At 42.7% G+C, this 16,792-nt stretch overlaps 2 protein-coding genes across 3 annotated transcripts in view; both read left to right on the forward strand.

Moving 5' to 3' along the window:
* The window catches only part of sspo (SCO-spondin), a 64,389-nt gene extending 56,957 nt beyond the window's left edge, over nucleotides 1–7,432 (forward strand). The window contains exons 80-86 of the mRNA XM_031835014.1: nucleotides 335–499; nucleotides 1,135–1,343; nucleotides 2,433–2,528; nucleotides 3,650–3,710; nucleotides 4,144–4,274; nucleotides 4,795–4,945; nucleotides 6,746–7,432. Of these exons, the coding sequence (XP_031690874.1) occupies nucleotides 335–499; nucleotides 1,135–1,343; nucleotides 2,433–2,528; nucleotides 3,650–3,710; nucleotides 4,144–4,274; nucleotides 4,795–4,945; nucleotides 6,746–6,768 (836 nt within the window). The 3' untranslated portion in view covers nucleotides 6,769–7,432. The remainder of the gene's footprint in view (nucleotides 1–334; nucleotides 500–1,134; nucleotides 1,344–2,432; nucleotides 2,529–3,649; nucleotides 3,711–4,143; nucleotides 4,275–4,794; nucleotides 4,946–6,745) is intronic.
* A 119-nt stretch (nucleotides 7,433–7,551) lies between these two features.
* kcnh2b (potassium voltage-gated channel, subfamily H (eag-related), member 2b) overlaps nucleotides 7,552–16,792 on the forward strand; it is a 326,635-nt gene continuing 317,394 nt past the window's right edge. The window contains exons 1-2 of one of the 2 annotated variants that reach the window (XM_031836147.1): nucleotides 7,552–7,757; nucleotides 8,214–8,937. In XM_031836147.1, the coding sequence (XP_031692007.1) occupies nucleotides 8,862–8,937 (76 nt within the window). In that variant the 5' untranslated portion in view covers nucleotides 7,552–7,757; nucleotides 8,214–8,861. Of the gene's footprint in view, nucleotides 7,758–8,113; nucleotides 8,938–16,792 lie in introns of those variants that run through there. The other variant, XM_031836148.1, reaches the window with a different exon arrangement.

Below are 16,792 nucleotides of genomic sequence, written 5' to 3' on the forward strand. Positions count from 1 at the left end.
TCTGCCTCCATCACTCCTTCACATGCTTCTCTTCCTCTATGCCTCTCTCTGCCTCCATCACTCCTTCACATGCTTCTCTTCCTCTATGCCTCTCTCTGCCTCCATCACTCCTTCACATGCTTCTCTTCCTCTATGCCTCTCTCTGCCTCCATCACTCCTTCACATGCTTCTCTTCCTCTATGCCTCTCTCTGCCTCCATCACTCCTTCACATGCTTCTCTTCCTCTATGCCTCTCTCTGCCTCCATCACTCCTTCACATGCTTCTCTTCCTCTATGCCTCTCTCTGCCTCCATCACTCCTTCACATGCTTCTCTTCCTCCATGCATGTCTCCAGTGGACTGTGAGTGGGGTAGTTGGTCAGAGTGGAGTCAGTGCTCAGTGAGCTGTGGTTCTGGCCAGCGGAACTCCAGGCGGACCGTCTTCCAGCTTCAGCAATACGAGGGGGCAGAGTGTGAGGGCCCGGCCCAGCGTACGGCACTGTGCAGGGCCCCTGATTGTGGTGAGTGTCTGAGGTCTAGTATGTAGGCCCTAAGTGAGAGACTGGTGCTGCATTTCATTCTAGGGCAGTGTTTTCCAACCCAGTCCTCTGGGACCCCTATTCGTTGCGCATAAAGTTAACTGCCAAAATAAAGGAAACCCCAACATAAAGTGTCTTAATAGGGGGTTGGGCCACCACGGGCCGCCAGAACAGCTTCAATGAGCCTTGGCATAGATTCAGCAAGTGTCTGGAACTCTCCTATAAGTGTTCAATTTACACTTTAAACCCCCTATTCTCCTTTCAGACACCTCTTTCAAAGTCACTGAGATTCTTCTAGCCATGGTAGCCAGAATAATGGGCAACGAAGCATTTTTAGACATGACCCTAAGCATGATGGGATGTTAATTTATTAACCACACCCGTGTGAAAGCCCCTGCTTTCAATATACGTTGTATCCCTCATTTACTGAAGTGTTTTCTTTATTTTGGCAGTTACATGTATTTGTTCTAATGCAGCACAAACACCACTTGATGTTAAGTTGATTTGTTGAATCAGGTGAATAGGAGCTATAATTAAACAATGTCACTGTCTCCCCCTCTCCTATTTCTTGTTTTTCCTACAACTCTCACTACTTACCCCTGCCCCTCCCCCTGTAGCCTGTCCTGATGGAGAGAGATGGAGGAAGAGTGCATCGGAGGCTCTGTCTGTGTGTGAGAGGAGCTGTGTAGAGATCTACCTGACCTCCCCACTCAACTGCAGCGCCACCGAGGGGTGTATGTGTAAGGAGGGGCTCTACCGAAACGCAGAGGGCCTGTGTGTGATCCCCGCACTCTGCCCGTGTGTGGACCAGGGGGTGCTGAGAAAGGTACACACACAGACAAACAAACAAACTAGTATGTTTATGTACACTTACACACACCCACAAAGTTACATCAAAGAGTACAAGTATATGCACCTATGCACATAAACAGACACCAGACACACACACACTCACACACACCAGACACACACACACACACCAGAAACACACACACACACACACACCAGACACACACACACACACCAGACACACACAACTAAAGGGCCCAACATAAACTCCTATCCCTCCTGCACTGCAGATTGTACCTCATTGTCTTTCCTCCATTGGACTCTCACTCGCATCCTTCCATTCCATGTCTGTTTACCTGCACTCCTTTCAATTCCTTTGTGTGTTCATACATAAAGGAGGGCTAAGTAACGATGATGGATTGTGTGAGTCTCTGTTTTGTTTGTGTGTGTGTGTGTGTGTGTGTGTGTGTGTGTGTGTGTGTGTGTGTGTGTGTGTGTGTGTGTGTGTGTGTGTGTGTGTGTGTGTGTGTGGAGGGATGAGTAACGATGACGGACATGCCCCCTGGGCCACATTAAAGTACAATGGCCCACTATCAATAACGCAGGGAACTGTTGAAAGCTATTATAGTGCTACAGAAATTAACCACCTCTTTAAAGACGCATAATAGGAATATTTCATGAGAATATATTAAAGGAAGGATTAATCATGTGATGACAGGGGGTCGGTTTCTCCTCTTCCTCTTTAGTTGTCGTGAATAATGTCCATGAAGATCTTGTAGAGCTCTAGAAGTGTCTTCTCTCGTCCTTATAGTCCCATAAACTCTCTTGGAGTGTGTCTCAAATGGCACCCTATTCCCTATGTCGTGTAGTCCTCATATGGCTCTGGTATAAAGTAGTGCACTATATAGAGAATAGGGTGCCATTTGGGATGCATTATAGACCTCAGGTTTCTCTGCTACAGTACAGTAGACCTGGGTTATAATCAGCCACCTCAATCATTAGTGGCAATAGCACTGTAATAGCCACTGCAAATGCAGTATATTTATTGTCTGTGTGTGTGTGCCTGTGCATGCGTGTGCGTGCATGCATGCATGCTTTTATGCGTGTGTGTGTGTGTGTCTCACAGGCTAGCTCTGAATGGGAGGAGGGCTGCTTGGTGTGCCGTTGTGTGAACGGGCAGAAGGGGTGCCAATCAGGATGCCCACTGCTGCAGTGTGAAGAGGTGAGAGATAAGAAACTTTCACGGACTTGCACTTTCACGGACATCTCAGTTATTCTTACAGCTGGAGAAATTCACAGAAAATGCCAGAAGGTTTGGGGGGGTTGTGTGAGTTACAGCGCAGAGCTAAATCGATATGAAAGTACTTAAACAAAGTAGTCAATATTTTTCCCTTTCTCAGTTGACTGTTCTCATGCCCTTTAAATAACTGGGTTCACCCTCACCTCCAGATTAAGAGGCTATCGCTAGTTGGCTATCAATAGATACCTCTCCTTGAAATAAATGGTTTCACCCTCCATTTTGCCCCCTCCCTTTTTTAAGTAGCTACAAAAATAACACTTACCTCCCCTTTGTTTCAATATTTTTGTTGGAGTTTTTCTTATTTTTTTGTGCAAGACAAAACATAACTTGCCACCTGGTGGCAGACAAGGCACATAACATCTATGAACAACAAATTCAAACAATAAAAGATGAAACAATACTAACAAACAATTCACAAAAGCACAAAGGGCAATAATAGTGATATTGTCAGTTTGCCCCTTTACGACACCGGCAAAGTTGTGATGTGAGCTTGGGCAAGGAAAATTAAACAAAATGGGTGCATCTATCGGACCTGCATCTACCCTTTACAAGAAAAATCCAAATATCTACTCACTGACATGTAAAACAAATTGGGACTATATCAATGGACTAATGAAACAAGTACCACAAGATTTTGGGTGGAGTTTTCCTTTAAATAACTGGGGATCACACTTACCTCCACTTTAAATAACCAAGGCTCCCACTTACCTCCCCTTTAAGTGGCTGAGCTCAAGTTCAGCCTCCCTGGGGCCGGGGCAGGCCTGGAGCAGTGCATTGTAGGGGGTGTGGTGATGCACTTGCTCCTGTCAGCAGACCCCTCCTGGAAGATGATGATTTATTCCTGGAACAGCTTTATTCTATTTTCAGAGCGAGACATGATGGGGACTCAATTAGTAAGCTAAGATAGTGACAAGTCTTTTCTCCTTTTCCTACCCTCTTGTCTGCCCTTGGCCCCCTCCTCTCCTCCCATCCCCTTTCGTCCTCTCCTTTCCTCCCATCCATTCTCCCCTCCCCTCTCCTCCTCTCCTATCCTCTTATATCAGGGGGAAGTGAAAGTGGAGGAACCAGGCAGCTGCTGCCCAGTTTGCAGGAAGGAGTTCCCTGGTGAGAGTTCAACATAAACAATGCTTAGTCCTTCTCTTCCTGTATTTAAACAAATATTTAGTGTGAAACATAGTGCTTTAGGTCCTAAATTGTCCACAAGGCATGTACAATAAGACAGCATTTATCTCTTTCAATGTTGTATAATGGCACAGTTGGTGAGGGGGCATTGAAAGTCAATGTGCCTATGGAGCTCTCTCTCTCTCTCTCTCTCTCTCTCTCTCTCTCTCTCTCTCTCCCTCTCTCTCTCTCTCCCTTTCTCTCTCTCTCTCTAGAGCTCGCTCTCTCATTCATTAACTCAAAACAAAAGCCTCTTTTATTTTCTCAACTCCCCATGCTGCCCCCATCATTATCCTCTTCCTCCACCGCTCCTCTTAATCTCCCTCTCTCCCTTTATCTCCCTGCCCTGTCCTATTTCCTCCTTTCATCTTACCAGGGGAGCCCGTAGCGGAGTGTCGCCGTTATACGGAGGTCAGGAACATCACTAAGGGAGACTGTCGTCTTGACAACGTGGAAGTCAGCTACTGTAGAGGGCGCTGTTTGTCCAAAATTGACGTCATTTTGGAGGTTTGCTGATGTCGCCGGCTTTCACCCACTCTTATGCACTGGGCTGGGATGCAGTGTTGCAGACAGAAATGTAATATGTAGAGTGGACCTGATTCCCTATCCTGTAAGATAGAGAAGAACCATGTCTATTCTACAATACATTTCTATGGGAATTTTCTGTAATGTTGCAATAGTCCCCATTTGTGTGCTTTTTTCACCAGTTGAACGTAGAGGTATTGGCACTTCATCCAGAACAGAGAGATCCTAGACCAATCATCCCAGTGATTTTTTGTTTTACTCTTAAACTCCCGTGGTAGAAAAATAATGTAATGGCATCACTGTGAAAATGTGAGTAAGTAAAAACAAACATGATCTCAGCTAAATGTGTCACTACCTTCCGTTACCATGGTAGCGAAAATAGCTGGTGATTGGTGTCAGTTTCAGACTCGAACTCTCACCTCTCTCACGCGTGTGCACCCTTCCTTTCTCTACCTCTCTGTCCCTCTCTTTCTCCTCCTTTTTCCCTCCTTCCCTCTCTCAGGAGCCTTACCTCCTGTCGCTGTGTGACTGCTGCAGCTACCGGTTGGACCCTGAGAGCCCCGTGCGCTTCCTTAGCCTCCTGTGTGACAGTGGGGAGAGTGAGCCCGTCGTCCTGCCTGTCATACACAGCTGTGAGTGCACCAGCTGCCAAGGTGGGTAGAGTACACTCTGACGCAAACATTGACCCCTGCTTATCACCTCATCAGTAGCCTCTTTAAACCTCCCCCACACCGACAGATAAATGCATAGCCTACAGTACATGACCAGACACGCACAGACACACAAGCTGATGTGCACACACAAACGAACATACATGTGCAAACAAACACTCGCTCACTCACACACACACACACACACACACACACACACACACACACACACACACACACACACACACACACACACACACAAACACAAACACAAACAGCCCTCCACACACACACTCTCTCCCACCCACCCACTTCCTGCCAGCGCCCATGCTGTTAGTCATGCTGTCTATCAGTCCATCACGCCCAACCGTCATGGCCACTCTCTCTGTCACTCACACCCAGTTGCAGTCCCACTGTCCCTCGCTGTCTCTTCCGCTCTTTGTCATTCTCCGTTAATGCACTTTAAACGCCATGATGACTGCATCCCCACGCTGAACGTACTGTATGTTTACGTTTCCCAACATGCATAATTCAATCAGGACCCCAGTTACAACAACCAAATATTGTAGTAATCCATAATCAACCTGGCTGATTTGATATTTATATCACAAGGCAATTTACAGCGCTCAGATTCTTCAATAATATAGTTGGGATGGCATTGCCTGCTGACAGATTTTTTTATTTGGCAACTCCATGTTTAACATGTGTAATAAAATAATGTATATAATACATTCTCAGTGAAGACTACATTTCACCCTACCCCTTTTTCTCCCCAATTTCATGGTATCCAATTGGTAGTTACAGTCTTGTGAGAGGACTTGGGAGAGGCGAAGGTCGAGAGCCATGCATCCTCCGAAACCCGACCCTGCCAAGCCACACCGCTTCTTGACACACTGCTGTCTGAACCCGGAAGCCAGCCGCACTAATGTGTCGGAGGAAACACTGTGTCAGCGTGCATGCGCCAGGCCCGCCATAGTAGTCGCTAGAGCTAGATAGGACAAGGATATCCCGGCCGGCCAAACCCTCCCCTAACCTGGACGATGCTGGGCCAATTGTGTGTCGCCTCATGGATCTCCCTGTTGCGGCCGGCTGCAACACAACCCGGGATCGAACCCGGATCTGTAGTGAAGTCTCAAGCACTGCGATGCAGTGCCTTACATGCTGACCACACTGCATCGCGCGCATGTTTATTTTGTCCACCCACACCAGACACGATCAGGACATGTAACTCTGAACCAACTATAATGATTTGAGGACAGATCGAAAAGCATTAAACATTTATGGAAATTTAGCCAGCTAGCTTGCTGTTGCTAGGTAATTTGTTCTGGGATATTAACATTGGGTTGTTATTTTACCTGAAATACACAAGGTCTTCTACTCCGAAAATTAATCTACAGATAAAAAGGTAAACCGAGTTTGTTTCCGGCAATCTCTCCTCCCTCAGGCTTCTTCTTCTTCATTGGACTTTATATGGCGATTGACAACACACTTTAAGGTTGCATTATCACCACCAACTGGACTGGAGTGTGGACCTCAGTCCATCTTTCAATCACCCACGTGGGTATATGCTCCTAAAAACCAATGAGGAGATGGGAGAGGCGGGACTTTTTTATGGGAGAGGCGGGACCTTTTTACATCTGCAGATGTCACAAAATGCTATACAGAAACCCAGCCTAAAACACCAAACAGCAAGCAATGCAGATGTAGAAGCACGATATATAATAATTTGGCATTGTTATTACAAAGCAATTATCTTCAATACCTCTTATTTCATGGGTGTGTTTGCATTCTTTTCATACACAGGGGGAGATCTGTCCAGACGCTGAGTGTGTGTGTATAGGCCTAGTGTGTGTGTATGCAGAGGGACAGACAGACAGACAGACGGGTGGACAGACCAGGTGTCCTGATTTCCTGTGGTCCATAGTCATTATATGACTGGATCAACTATCATAGAGTGCCTTCTGAAACTCTCAAATCCTTTACACTGTATCAACAATCATAGAGTGCCTTCTGAAACTCTCAGATCCTTTACACTGTACAGTGTTTTGCTACTTTTCTAATAAATCACTAGTGGTTTTTATTAAAACATTTCTGTTTCAATGTATTATTCTGTAAAATATATATATATATATTTAAAGATGATGTAATATTATGTTTGCTGCTGAATGTGACATCTATACCAGTAGATTTGGTAAATATATGCACATATCCTATGCATGTCTCTGTAAAGATTGGCGTGTAATATTTAAACAAGAGGTCTCAGAGAGAAAGAGAGAGAGAGAGAAAGCGTTTCACAACGGAAGGCAGGCTGGAAGAGCTCACTGGGGGACGCTTACACGAGACTACCGCGTGACTGTGTCCTCTCTCTCCTGACTAAATAAGGGAGTCGGAACGAGAGGGAGGAAGCTCGCAGCCCCGCGGAGCGCTATTGATCCCCCTCCACTTCACATTATCGCCTTAATAATTAAAAAACATTCAAGTCTATCAGGACAGCATGTGTTATTGTGTGTTTCTTGTTGTATTTAGTTAAGAGGATACTGTGTATCGGTTGGGAGAGTTGAGCTTCATGCTGTAAAATAACATCAAAGTGGATCAGACAGCACTAGCAACATGCATGCTGCACGCGGAGCGCGCCCTTTGTCTATCTCGCACTTGTGACGAAAGGGGAACCCCACATCCAGTGCTCTTGCATAGGCAGTGACGTGTCTGCTGGTCTGAAGCCTCCTCATTATGAGACAATTGAGGGTGAAGCCCCAGCATCATCCATGAAATGAACAAAGCGCACAGTCTCAAAAAAGCGCATTTTGTCAAAGAGGTGAGTCAACGCATTTGATTTTCGATTGCAATTTCACCTTTAATGTGGAATGAGACTCACAGCCTCACAATGAATAACGACTGTGGTGTGTGTGCCAGTTCGGTTAAAACCTTAGCCCACGCATTGATGTCATGTGGGTTAGCCTACACCTGTGAATATAAATGCAGCTGCACCTGTGTGGACTGTCACAGACACCTAACCGTTTGACAACAGAGGCAGCTGTTTGTATTAGCCTATTTTAAACCAGATGTTGTTAGCTCTCTGTAGTTACAGCAGGCAGTTCTTCAGAATAGTCGCATCTCTTTCCCTTTGTTAATTCGCCTGCGCTGCTTCTATGCTAGATGGGCTGAATTAATGTAGGATATTTATATTATTGACCACATAATTATCAAAATTATGATTATATGTAATGGCTGACGAGGTTGTGCTTTGTATTGTCCGCCAATATTTCAACAGTTCTATTTGCCGACGACGAAGGGTTAAAGAGGCGCAGTCGCCACCACTGGTAAGCAGAAGTCATCAATGTTGAGCGCACAGACCACTCTCCTCCAGAGCGATCACATCTCATGAACTATTACGGACATTACCCTACGTTTTCTTCAACTAGACTACTGGTTTCTCTCTGTTGCTTCCATCGGGTGCACGGAAACAGGGAAGAATAAGGCCAGGATGAGAGAAAAAAGGACGCAACTATGGCAAAACCAAGGTTCCTTGGCAGGCTGACCGACTCCCCCTCCCCAGAGTCTGCAATGACAAATGACAAGAAGTAACCTCTCGTCTTGCAATTCACCTGAGAGGGTATCATTTTTGACAGTTCAAGGGACGTAAACAAACACGGGCTCCTCTCCTTGGAAACTGGAAACTGTCTCGCGATCCCCCCCAAATAAAGTGGACGCTCATTTCTAGAACGCTACTTTTCACTTAAAGGACTGTCCACTTGGTCCATCTCATGAAGTTACAAAAACGTAGGTCGGGGATTACAGTATTTATTATTCTATGACGAGGACACAGTGAATGTCGTCCGTTTGTCGGGACTCATCGACGTAGAGGTCAGCATCGGCGACCGAAAGTCCAATAACTCCAGTGGGATAGCGTTCAGCAAAGATGCCAGTCCGAAGGGGTCACGTGGCACCACAGAATACTTTCCTCGATACCATCATTAGGAAATTCGATAGTCAAAGTAAGTGGTTTGATTATTGCATGCATTTTATTATTTGAGTCCAATAATCAGTTCGTGCCTATTAGCCTATGAATACATAGCCTAAACAAATTGGATGACAACCTTCGGTAACATAAGCCTACCACATTCATTTTTCGTTGCATGGTAAGGAAAAGGTGTCATGCTCTTTTGCAAATATTGGACAAATATGATGCAAATAATATTGAGTAATTTATTCTCTTGAGAATAGTGATAGGCATACACTCTGGAGCTTTAGGATTTGCACAAGTTATGAGGACTTTTTTATGAGAGCAGACTGAAAATGAAAACATAACAAATTATGCTGGTATGACATTATTGAGTGAAGTTAATAAACACAATGTTGAAAAATACAGCTTGCCTGTACATGTTTAAAATGGAATGGAAATAATCACCTCAGCACCATAGATTAAATTTACCATATTGTAAAACAAAGTCCAATCACTTCAAACTAAATTATTTTGACAGCTTACATTTCTGTTTTGCATTTTTTTATGCTGTGGGTAGGTGACATGATATGTTATAAACATATATTTGTGGATGTTTTGAACAACTATAATTCTGTGCATACTGTATGTACATATCGAGCAATGCCAAGAAGACGACTGACCAATCACATTGAACGCAGGAGATAGCCAAGTCCTAGAGTTTACACTTTCACACTGTGGGTACAGTTCAGTCACAGTCTCAAATCCTGCTGAGATGAAAGTATTTGGTCTCTCACGATTAAATGGAATATGTTAATGATCAACAATTGTGCTCAATAAACAAGGCCCATATTTATTGTTTTAAAGCTGCAATATGTCACTTTTTGTGTGACCTGACAAAATTCATGTAGAAATGTTAGTTATAGATCTGTCATTCTCACTAGCTAGGTTTCTATCCAATTGGAGACAGATTTTTATGGGAATATTCTAAAATATGCGTAAAGAAAATGTAGCATTTTCCCACCAGTGGTGTGTTTCCACCAAACAGACTTGTTGTGGATACAAATCAGTGCGTGATGAATAGTGCACACAAAATGTACTTTTTCGCTTAAGCTTTCATGTACTGAAGAACATTTTTACGTTCAATGTGTTTCCATTTGTCACGAAAACGGTTGTGTTAAATAGCAAATGTGGGTAGGCTGTGCGGGTAGTAGGCTAGTCTACATGATGAGATTATTATGGATAAGATTATTTTTATTTGTCAAACGGCAGTCAAGCATCGATCATCATGTCAACAGAATCAGACCCTTGATATTTATTGGAAAGGAGTATCAATATCACTGTGCACAACCATCTGTCGTATCTTTGGCTATGCCGGATTAAGTGATATGACATGCTATTCTATAAAATAATTTATCCGTAATTAATATCACCTGATTGAGCTAGTCATGTAAATGTAATTAACTAGAGAGCCGGGCACCACAAAATAATATTTATAGAGCTGTTATCTTCCGAATAAACTCTTAAAGACCTAGTAATATTTTACATCCATAGCAGTCGATATCAATAGTCACCTCAATTCAGTCTCATCTGAAAGTTGTAAATTCTTTTATCTGCAAGAACCCTGGCTAACAATTTGAATCAGCAATACAAAATTGGGTTTAATTATTTTACTAAATACCTAACTAATCACACAGAATTCACATACACACAATTAATCATAACTTGATTACAAATTACGTCATAAAGGAAAACGTCCCTAGCGGGCGGAACAGATATGACAGCTTGTTACACAAAAGAAAAGGGGCTGGGTTGGAGTGAAAGAGCGGGAGACTGAGGAACAAAGGGAAAAAGCTGTGCTATCGTAAATACAGTATCTTATGCATTCTAAATTGCAGCCCATTTGGAAAAAGAGGGCGTGTTTGAAAAGTTTTATAGCCCATGTCCCTTCACAAAGGCGGGCCACTGATTGAGCAGAGCCCTAACCTTATGAAAACCCAAATCTCTCATTTTAGAAGCTAAAATCACATTTCATCCCATCACAAATAATTTCATATTCAAACATTTAAATTAAACAACAATTCCATGTGAATCCGATCACTCTAATGTGTAGACTTTCCACTGTAGAGATTATGTCATCTTATCATTGATGAGAATGTCTCAGATGACAACAGAACTGACATCATATTCATTAAGTACCACTGCATATGGTCAATTGTTCGTATTACCAGAATATAGTTCATTTCCCCCACCTACTGATGTTCCCAGAATCTCTATGTTAACCAAAGGTTTTTAAATGTAACCTCAGTAGGGTAGAGAGAGGAAAAGGGGGGAAGACACATGACACATCATAAGTTATTTCATCTGTAGCCTAGTAAACCGCATGCCTTCCTGAGTCGTAGAGGGAGGACCACACACCATATCATCGAAGTTTACTTTGATATGATGGTTATTTTATAAATGTTTACACATAAAGACGTTTCCACCACCATTTCTTGCATAATTAATTTTACAGATACAAACAAATGATCTGTCTGCATTTATAAAATTGTAACGAAACTTCCTGTTTCCATTACAGCAGATTTTTTTTATGGTATGACTTTTTTATACGTATGAAAGCAAGTCTAAGAAATGGTAGATCTGTTCTATGTGCGCTATTTCTATGCTTACTGTTCTTAAGTGTTGTTTTTGTGTCTCGCACTTCCGGTTTTGTACACCAGGTTCAAACAGATGAAAATACAATATTTTTGGTTATTGAAAATATATTTCATGACAGTTTAGATGGTACAATGATTCCAAATATTAACTTGCTTGTTTTGTCACATAAACTGAAATTTAGACGAACTATTACAATTTTAGCAACCAGGAAATGGCAGAGTAATTTCTGCATTTTGCTAATTTAATAGTTGACTGTTTAATTTAAAAAGTAAAAAGTAAACATGTAACATTTGGAGCCATGAGCTTTCTGACCCTTGATGTCTTTATTTCAGTTTTGCAAAGTTTTTGCAAGCTTCAATGGACCTCAATGGCCTGCTGTGCTATCTTTGATGCAAGTTTATCCATTTCTAAATTGACTTGCTTCCCAAGCATGGCTGATGGAGAGGTGGTAAACACTGGTGTCACGAACAGTCACCACAGCACTGCCTTAGGGAAATTCACTTGAATCAGGGCAGAGAGAGAGAGTGAGAATTTGAATACAAATCGGATGTGAGTCAGAGGAGTAAAAAGTGAACAGGAATCAGCAATCAGCATATAGCACCTCTGGCCTCAGCAAGAGCAGCCTGATGGTGTTGTCCACTCAGCCACAAACCACCTAGCCTTGTATGCCTCTTTTCTTGGTGCTCCTACATAGTGTCCTCCTCCTCATACACTTGACTGAAAAGGACAAATCGGGTGCAGAGAATAGACCAATAAGTAGGATTTTATCATAGGGAACACTTTCTAAATTTACATTTGCCCTTGAACCTTACAAAAGGAGGAATACATGCCTTTTGTATTACAGTAGCCTATGACTAATTCCAGTTAAGCGCATAGTAATATTCTCAGTCTGCATGCACCCAGAGCCCTGTTTGCACACGACTGGTGCCTGCTAAAGGGGATTCATTAACGTTTTCTTCCTATGGTGCATTGACAGTGTTCCATGCCAATAGTTGCTAGGCATGGATAACTCACTAGATTACTGAAAAATGAATGATCACTAGGCACCTCAAGGAGCTGCTGCATGTTCCTAAAGCTTAACATTATCTTGGTCAACGTTGACTTTTGTTATTGTTAGTACTTCTCTCCTTAAGTATGTCTGTGATATTATGAATTGGTTTCACACAGTTTTCTCAGGCAAAGCGAAGCATGAGGTTTTGATTTCAGTTTGTTTTATTATGTTATGGATTACCGCCGCTATGCGTTCTTTTACACTGAGTGTACAAAACATTAGGAACACCTGCTCTTTCCATGACATGCAGTGAGTGCCAAAAGTATTGGGACAGTAACGTTGTTGTTTTGACTCTGTACTCCAGCACTTTGGATTTGAAATGATACAATGACTATGAGGGTAAAATGCAGACTGTCAGCTTTAATTTGAGGGTATTTTCATCCATATTTGTTTGATTTGGTAAAATTGAACCTTTATTTAACTAGGCAAGTCAGTTAAGAACAAAATCTTATTTACAATGACGGCCTACCCCGGCCCAGCCTGGATGGCGCTGGGAAAATTGTGCACCGCCTTATAGGACTCCCTATCACAGCCGGATGTGATACAGCCTGTACTCAAACCAGGAACTGTAGTGACCCTTCTTGCACTGAGATGCAGTGCCTTAGACCGCTGAGCCACTCGGGATCCCATATCAAATGAACCGTTTAGAAATTACAGCACTTTTTTTATATTGTCCCCCCATTTTAGGGGACCAACAGTATTGGGGCAAATTCACTTACACTACCGGTCAAACTTACACCTACACTTACACCTACTCATTCAAGGGTTATTCTTTATTTGTACTATTTTATACATTGTAGAATAATAGTGAAGACATCAAAACGATTAAATAACACATATGGAATCATGTAGTAACCCAAAAAGTATTAAACAAATCAAGATATATTTTAGATTTTAGATTCTTCTCCAAAGTAGCCACCCTTTACCTTGATGACAGCTTTGCACAGTCTTGGCATTCTCCCAAGCAGCTTCATGAGGTAGTGACCTGGAATGCATTTCAATTAACAGGTGTGCCTTCTTAAAAGTACATAGTGGAATTTCTTTCCTTCTTAATGCGTTTGAGCAAATCAGTTGTGTTGTGGCAAGGTAGGGGTGGTAAACAGAAGATACCCTATTTGGTAAAAGACCAAGTTCATATTATGGCAAGAACAGCTCAAATAAGCAAAGAGAAATGACAGTCCATCATTACTTTAAGACATGAAGGTCAGTCAATACATGAAGGTCAGTCAAAGCGGTCCCCGCTTTGATGCACCTGTACTGACCTCGCCTTCTGGATGGTGGCGGGGTGAACAGGCAGTGGCTTGGGTGGTTGTTGTCCTTGATGATCTGTTTGGCCTTCCTGTGACTGTAGGTGTCCTGGAGGGTGCTGTAGGTGTCCTGGAGTGCAGGTAGTTTGCCGCCGGTGATGCGTTTTGCAGACCGAAAGCTGTTGAGGGTGGTGCAATTACCTTACCAGGCGGTGATACAGCCCGACAGGATGCTCTCAATTGTGCATCTGTAAAATTTTGTGAGTGTTTTAGATGACAAGCCAAATTTCTTCAGTCTCCTGAGGTTGAAGAGGCGCTGTTGCGCCTTCTCCACCACGCTGTCTGTGTGGGTGTACCATTTCAGTTTGTCCGTGATATGTATGCCGAGGAACTTAAAACTTCCCACCTTCTCCACTACTGTCTCGTCTATGTGGATGGAGGGATGCTCCCTCTGCTGTTTCCTGAAGTCCACGATAATCTCCTTTATTTTGTTGACGTTGAGTGAGAGGTTATTTTCCTGACACCACACTCCGAGGGCCCTCACCTCCTCCCTGTAGGCTGTGTCGTCGTTGTTGTTCATCAGGCCTATCACTTTAGTGTCGTCTGCAAACTTGATGATTGAGTTGGAAACTCTTTATTTTTTTGTGAAGAATCAACAACAAGTGGGACACAATCATGAAGTGGAACGACATTTATTGGATATTTCAAACTTTTTTAACAAATCAAAAACTGAAAAATTGGGCGTGCAAAATTATTCAGCCCCCTTAAGCTAATACTTTGTAGCGCCACCTTTTGCTGCGATTACAGCTGTAAGTCGCTTGGGGTATGTCTCTATCAGTTTTGCACATCGAGAGACTGACATTTTTTCCCATTCCTCCTTGCAAAACAGCTCGAGCTCAGTGAGGTTGGATGGAGAGCATTTGTGAACAGCAGTTTTCAGTTCTTTCCACAGATTCTCGATTGGATTCAGGTCTGGACTTTGACTTGGCCATTCTAACACCTGGATATGTTTATTTTTGAACCATTCCATTGTAGATGTTGCTTTATGTTTTGGATCATTGTCTTGTTGGAAGACAAATCTCTGTCACAGTCTCAGGTCTTTTGCAGACTCCATCAGGTTTTCTTCCAGAATGGTCCTGTATTTGGCTCCATCCATCTGCCCTGTCCCTGCTGAAGAAAAGCAGGCCCAAACCATGATGCTGCCACCACCATGTTTGACAGTGGGGATGGTGTGTTCAGGGTGATGAGCTGTGTTGCTTTTACGCCAAACATAACGTTTTGCATTGTTGCCAAAAAGTTCAATTTTGGTTTCATCTGACCAGAGCACCTTCTTCCACATGTTTGGTGTGTCTCCCAGGTGGCTTGTGGCAAACTTTAAATGACACTTTTTATGGATATCTTTAAGAAATGCTTTCTTCTTGCCACTCTTCCATAAAGGCCAGATTTGTGCAATATTGTTGTCCTATGGACAGAGTCTCCCACCTCAGCTGTAGATCTCTGCAGTTCATCCAGAGAGATCATGGGCCTCTTGGCTGCATCTCTGATCAGTCTTCTCCTTTTATGAGCTGAAAGTTGAGGGACGGCCAGGTCTTGGTAGATTTGCAGCGGTCTGATACTCCTTCCATTTCAATATTATCGCTTGCACAGTGCTCCTTGGGATGTTTAAAGCTTGGGAAATCTTTTTGTATCCAAATCCGGCTTTAAACTTCTTCACAACAGTATCTCGGACCTGCCTGGTGTGTTCCTTGTTCTTCATGATGCTCTCTGCGCTTTTAACGGACCTCTGAGACTATCACAGTGCAGGTGCATTTATACGGAGACTTGATTACACACAGGTGGATTGTATTTATCATCATTAGTCATTTAGGTCAACATTGGATCATTCAGAGATCCTCACTGAACTTCTGGAGAGAGTTTGCTGCACTTAAAGTAAAGGGGCTGAATAATTTTGCACGCCCAATTTTTCAGTTTTTGATTTGTTAAAAAAGTTTGAAATATCCAATAAATGTCGTTCCACTTCATGATTGTGTCCCACTTGTTGTTGATTCTTCACAAAAAAATACAGTTTTATATCTTTATGTTTGAAGCCTGAAATGTGGCAAAAGGTCGCAAAGTTCAAGGGGGGCGAATACTTTCGCAAGGCACTGTAGGTATTCCTCATGTACAGATGGGATAGGGCAGTGTGATGGCGATTGCATCGTCAGTGGACCTATTAGGGTAAAAAGCAAATTGGAGCTGGTTGAGTGAATTCCAAGAGTGTGCAAAGCTGTCATCAAGGCAAAGGGTGGGTATTTGAAGAATCTCAAATATTTGGATTTGTTTAACACTTTTATGGTTATTACATGATTCCATTTGGGTTATTTCAAAATAAAGGGCAATATGTGTATTAAGGTAGTAAAAAGTTAGCTATTTGGTAACATATTCATAGCACGCAATGACTACATCAAGCATGTGACTAGACATTTTTATGGAATGCATGTCATTTTTTTCTTCTTTTTTTTCAGATTATATGAATGGTAAATAATGTATTGTGTCATTTTGGAGTCACTTTGTATTGTAAATAAACAATAATGTGGCTGCTACCATGATTACGGATAATCCTGAATGAATAGTGATTATTTTAATAGATTTTTTAAAATGTAAACTTTATTTAACTAGGCAAGTCAGTTAAGAACAAATTATTATTTACAATTACGGCCTACCAAATGGCAAAAGGCCTCATGCGGGGACAGGGAGTGGGATTTAAAAAAAAATTGAAAATAATAAAGAGGTCTAAAGCACGGCACCTCAGTGCTACAGGTGTCACTACAGACACCCTGGTTCTAATCCAGGCTGTATCACAACTGTCTGGGATTGTGAGTTCCATAGGGCGCACAATTGGCCCAGTGTCGAACGGGTTTGGCTGGTGTAGGCCGTCATTGTAAATAAGAATTTGTTCTTAACTGACTTGCCTA

The sequence above is a fragment of the Oncorhynchus kisutch genome, linkage group LG11 (genome assembly GCF_002021735.2).
Source record: "Oncorhynchus kisutch isolate 150728-3 linkage group LG11, Okis_V2, whole genome shotgun sequence".
NCBI classification, from domain to species: Eukaryota; Metazoa; Chordata; class Actinopteri; order Salmoniformes; family Salmonidae; genus Oncorhynchus; species Oncorhynchus kisutch.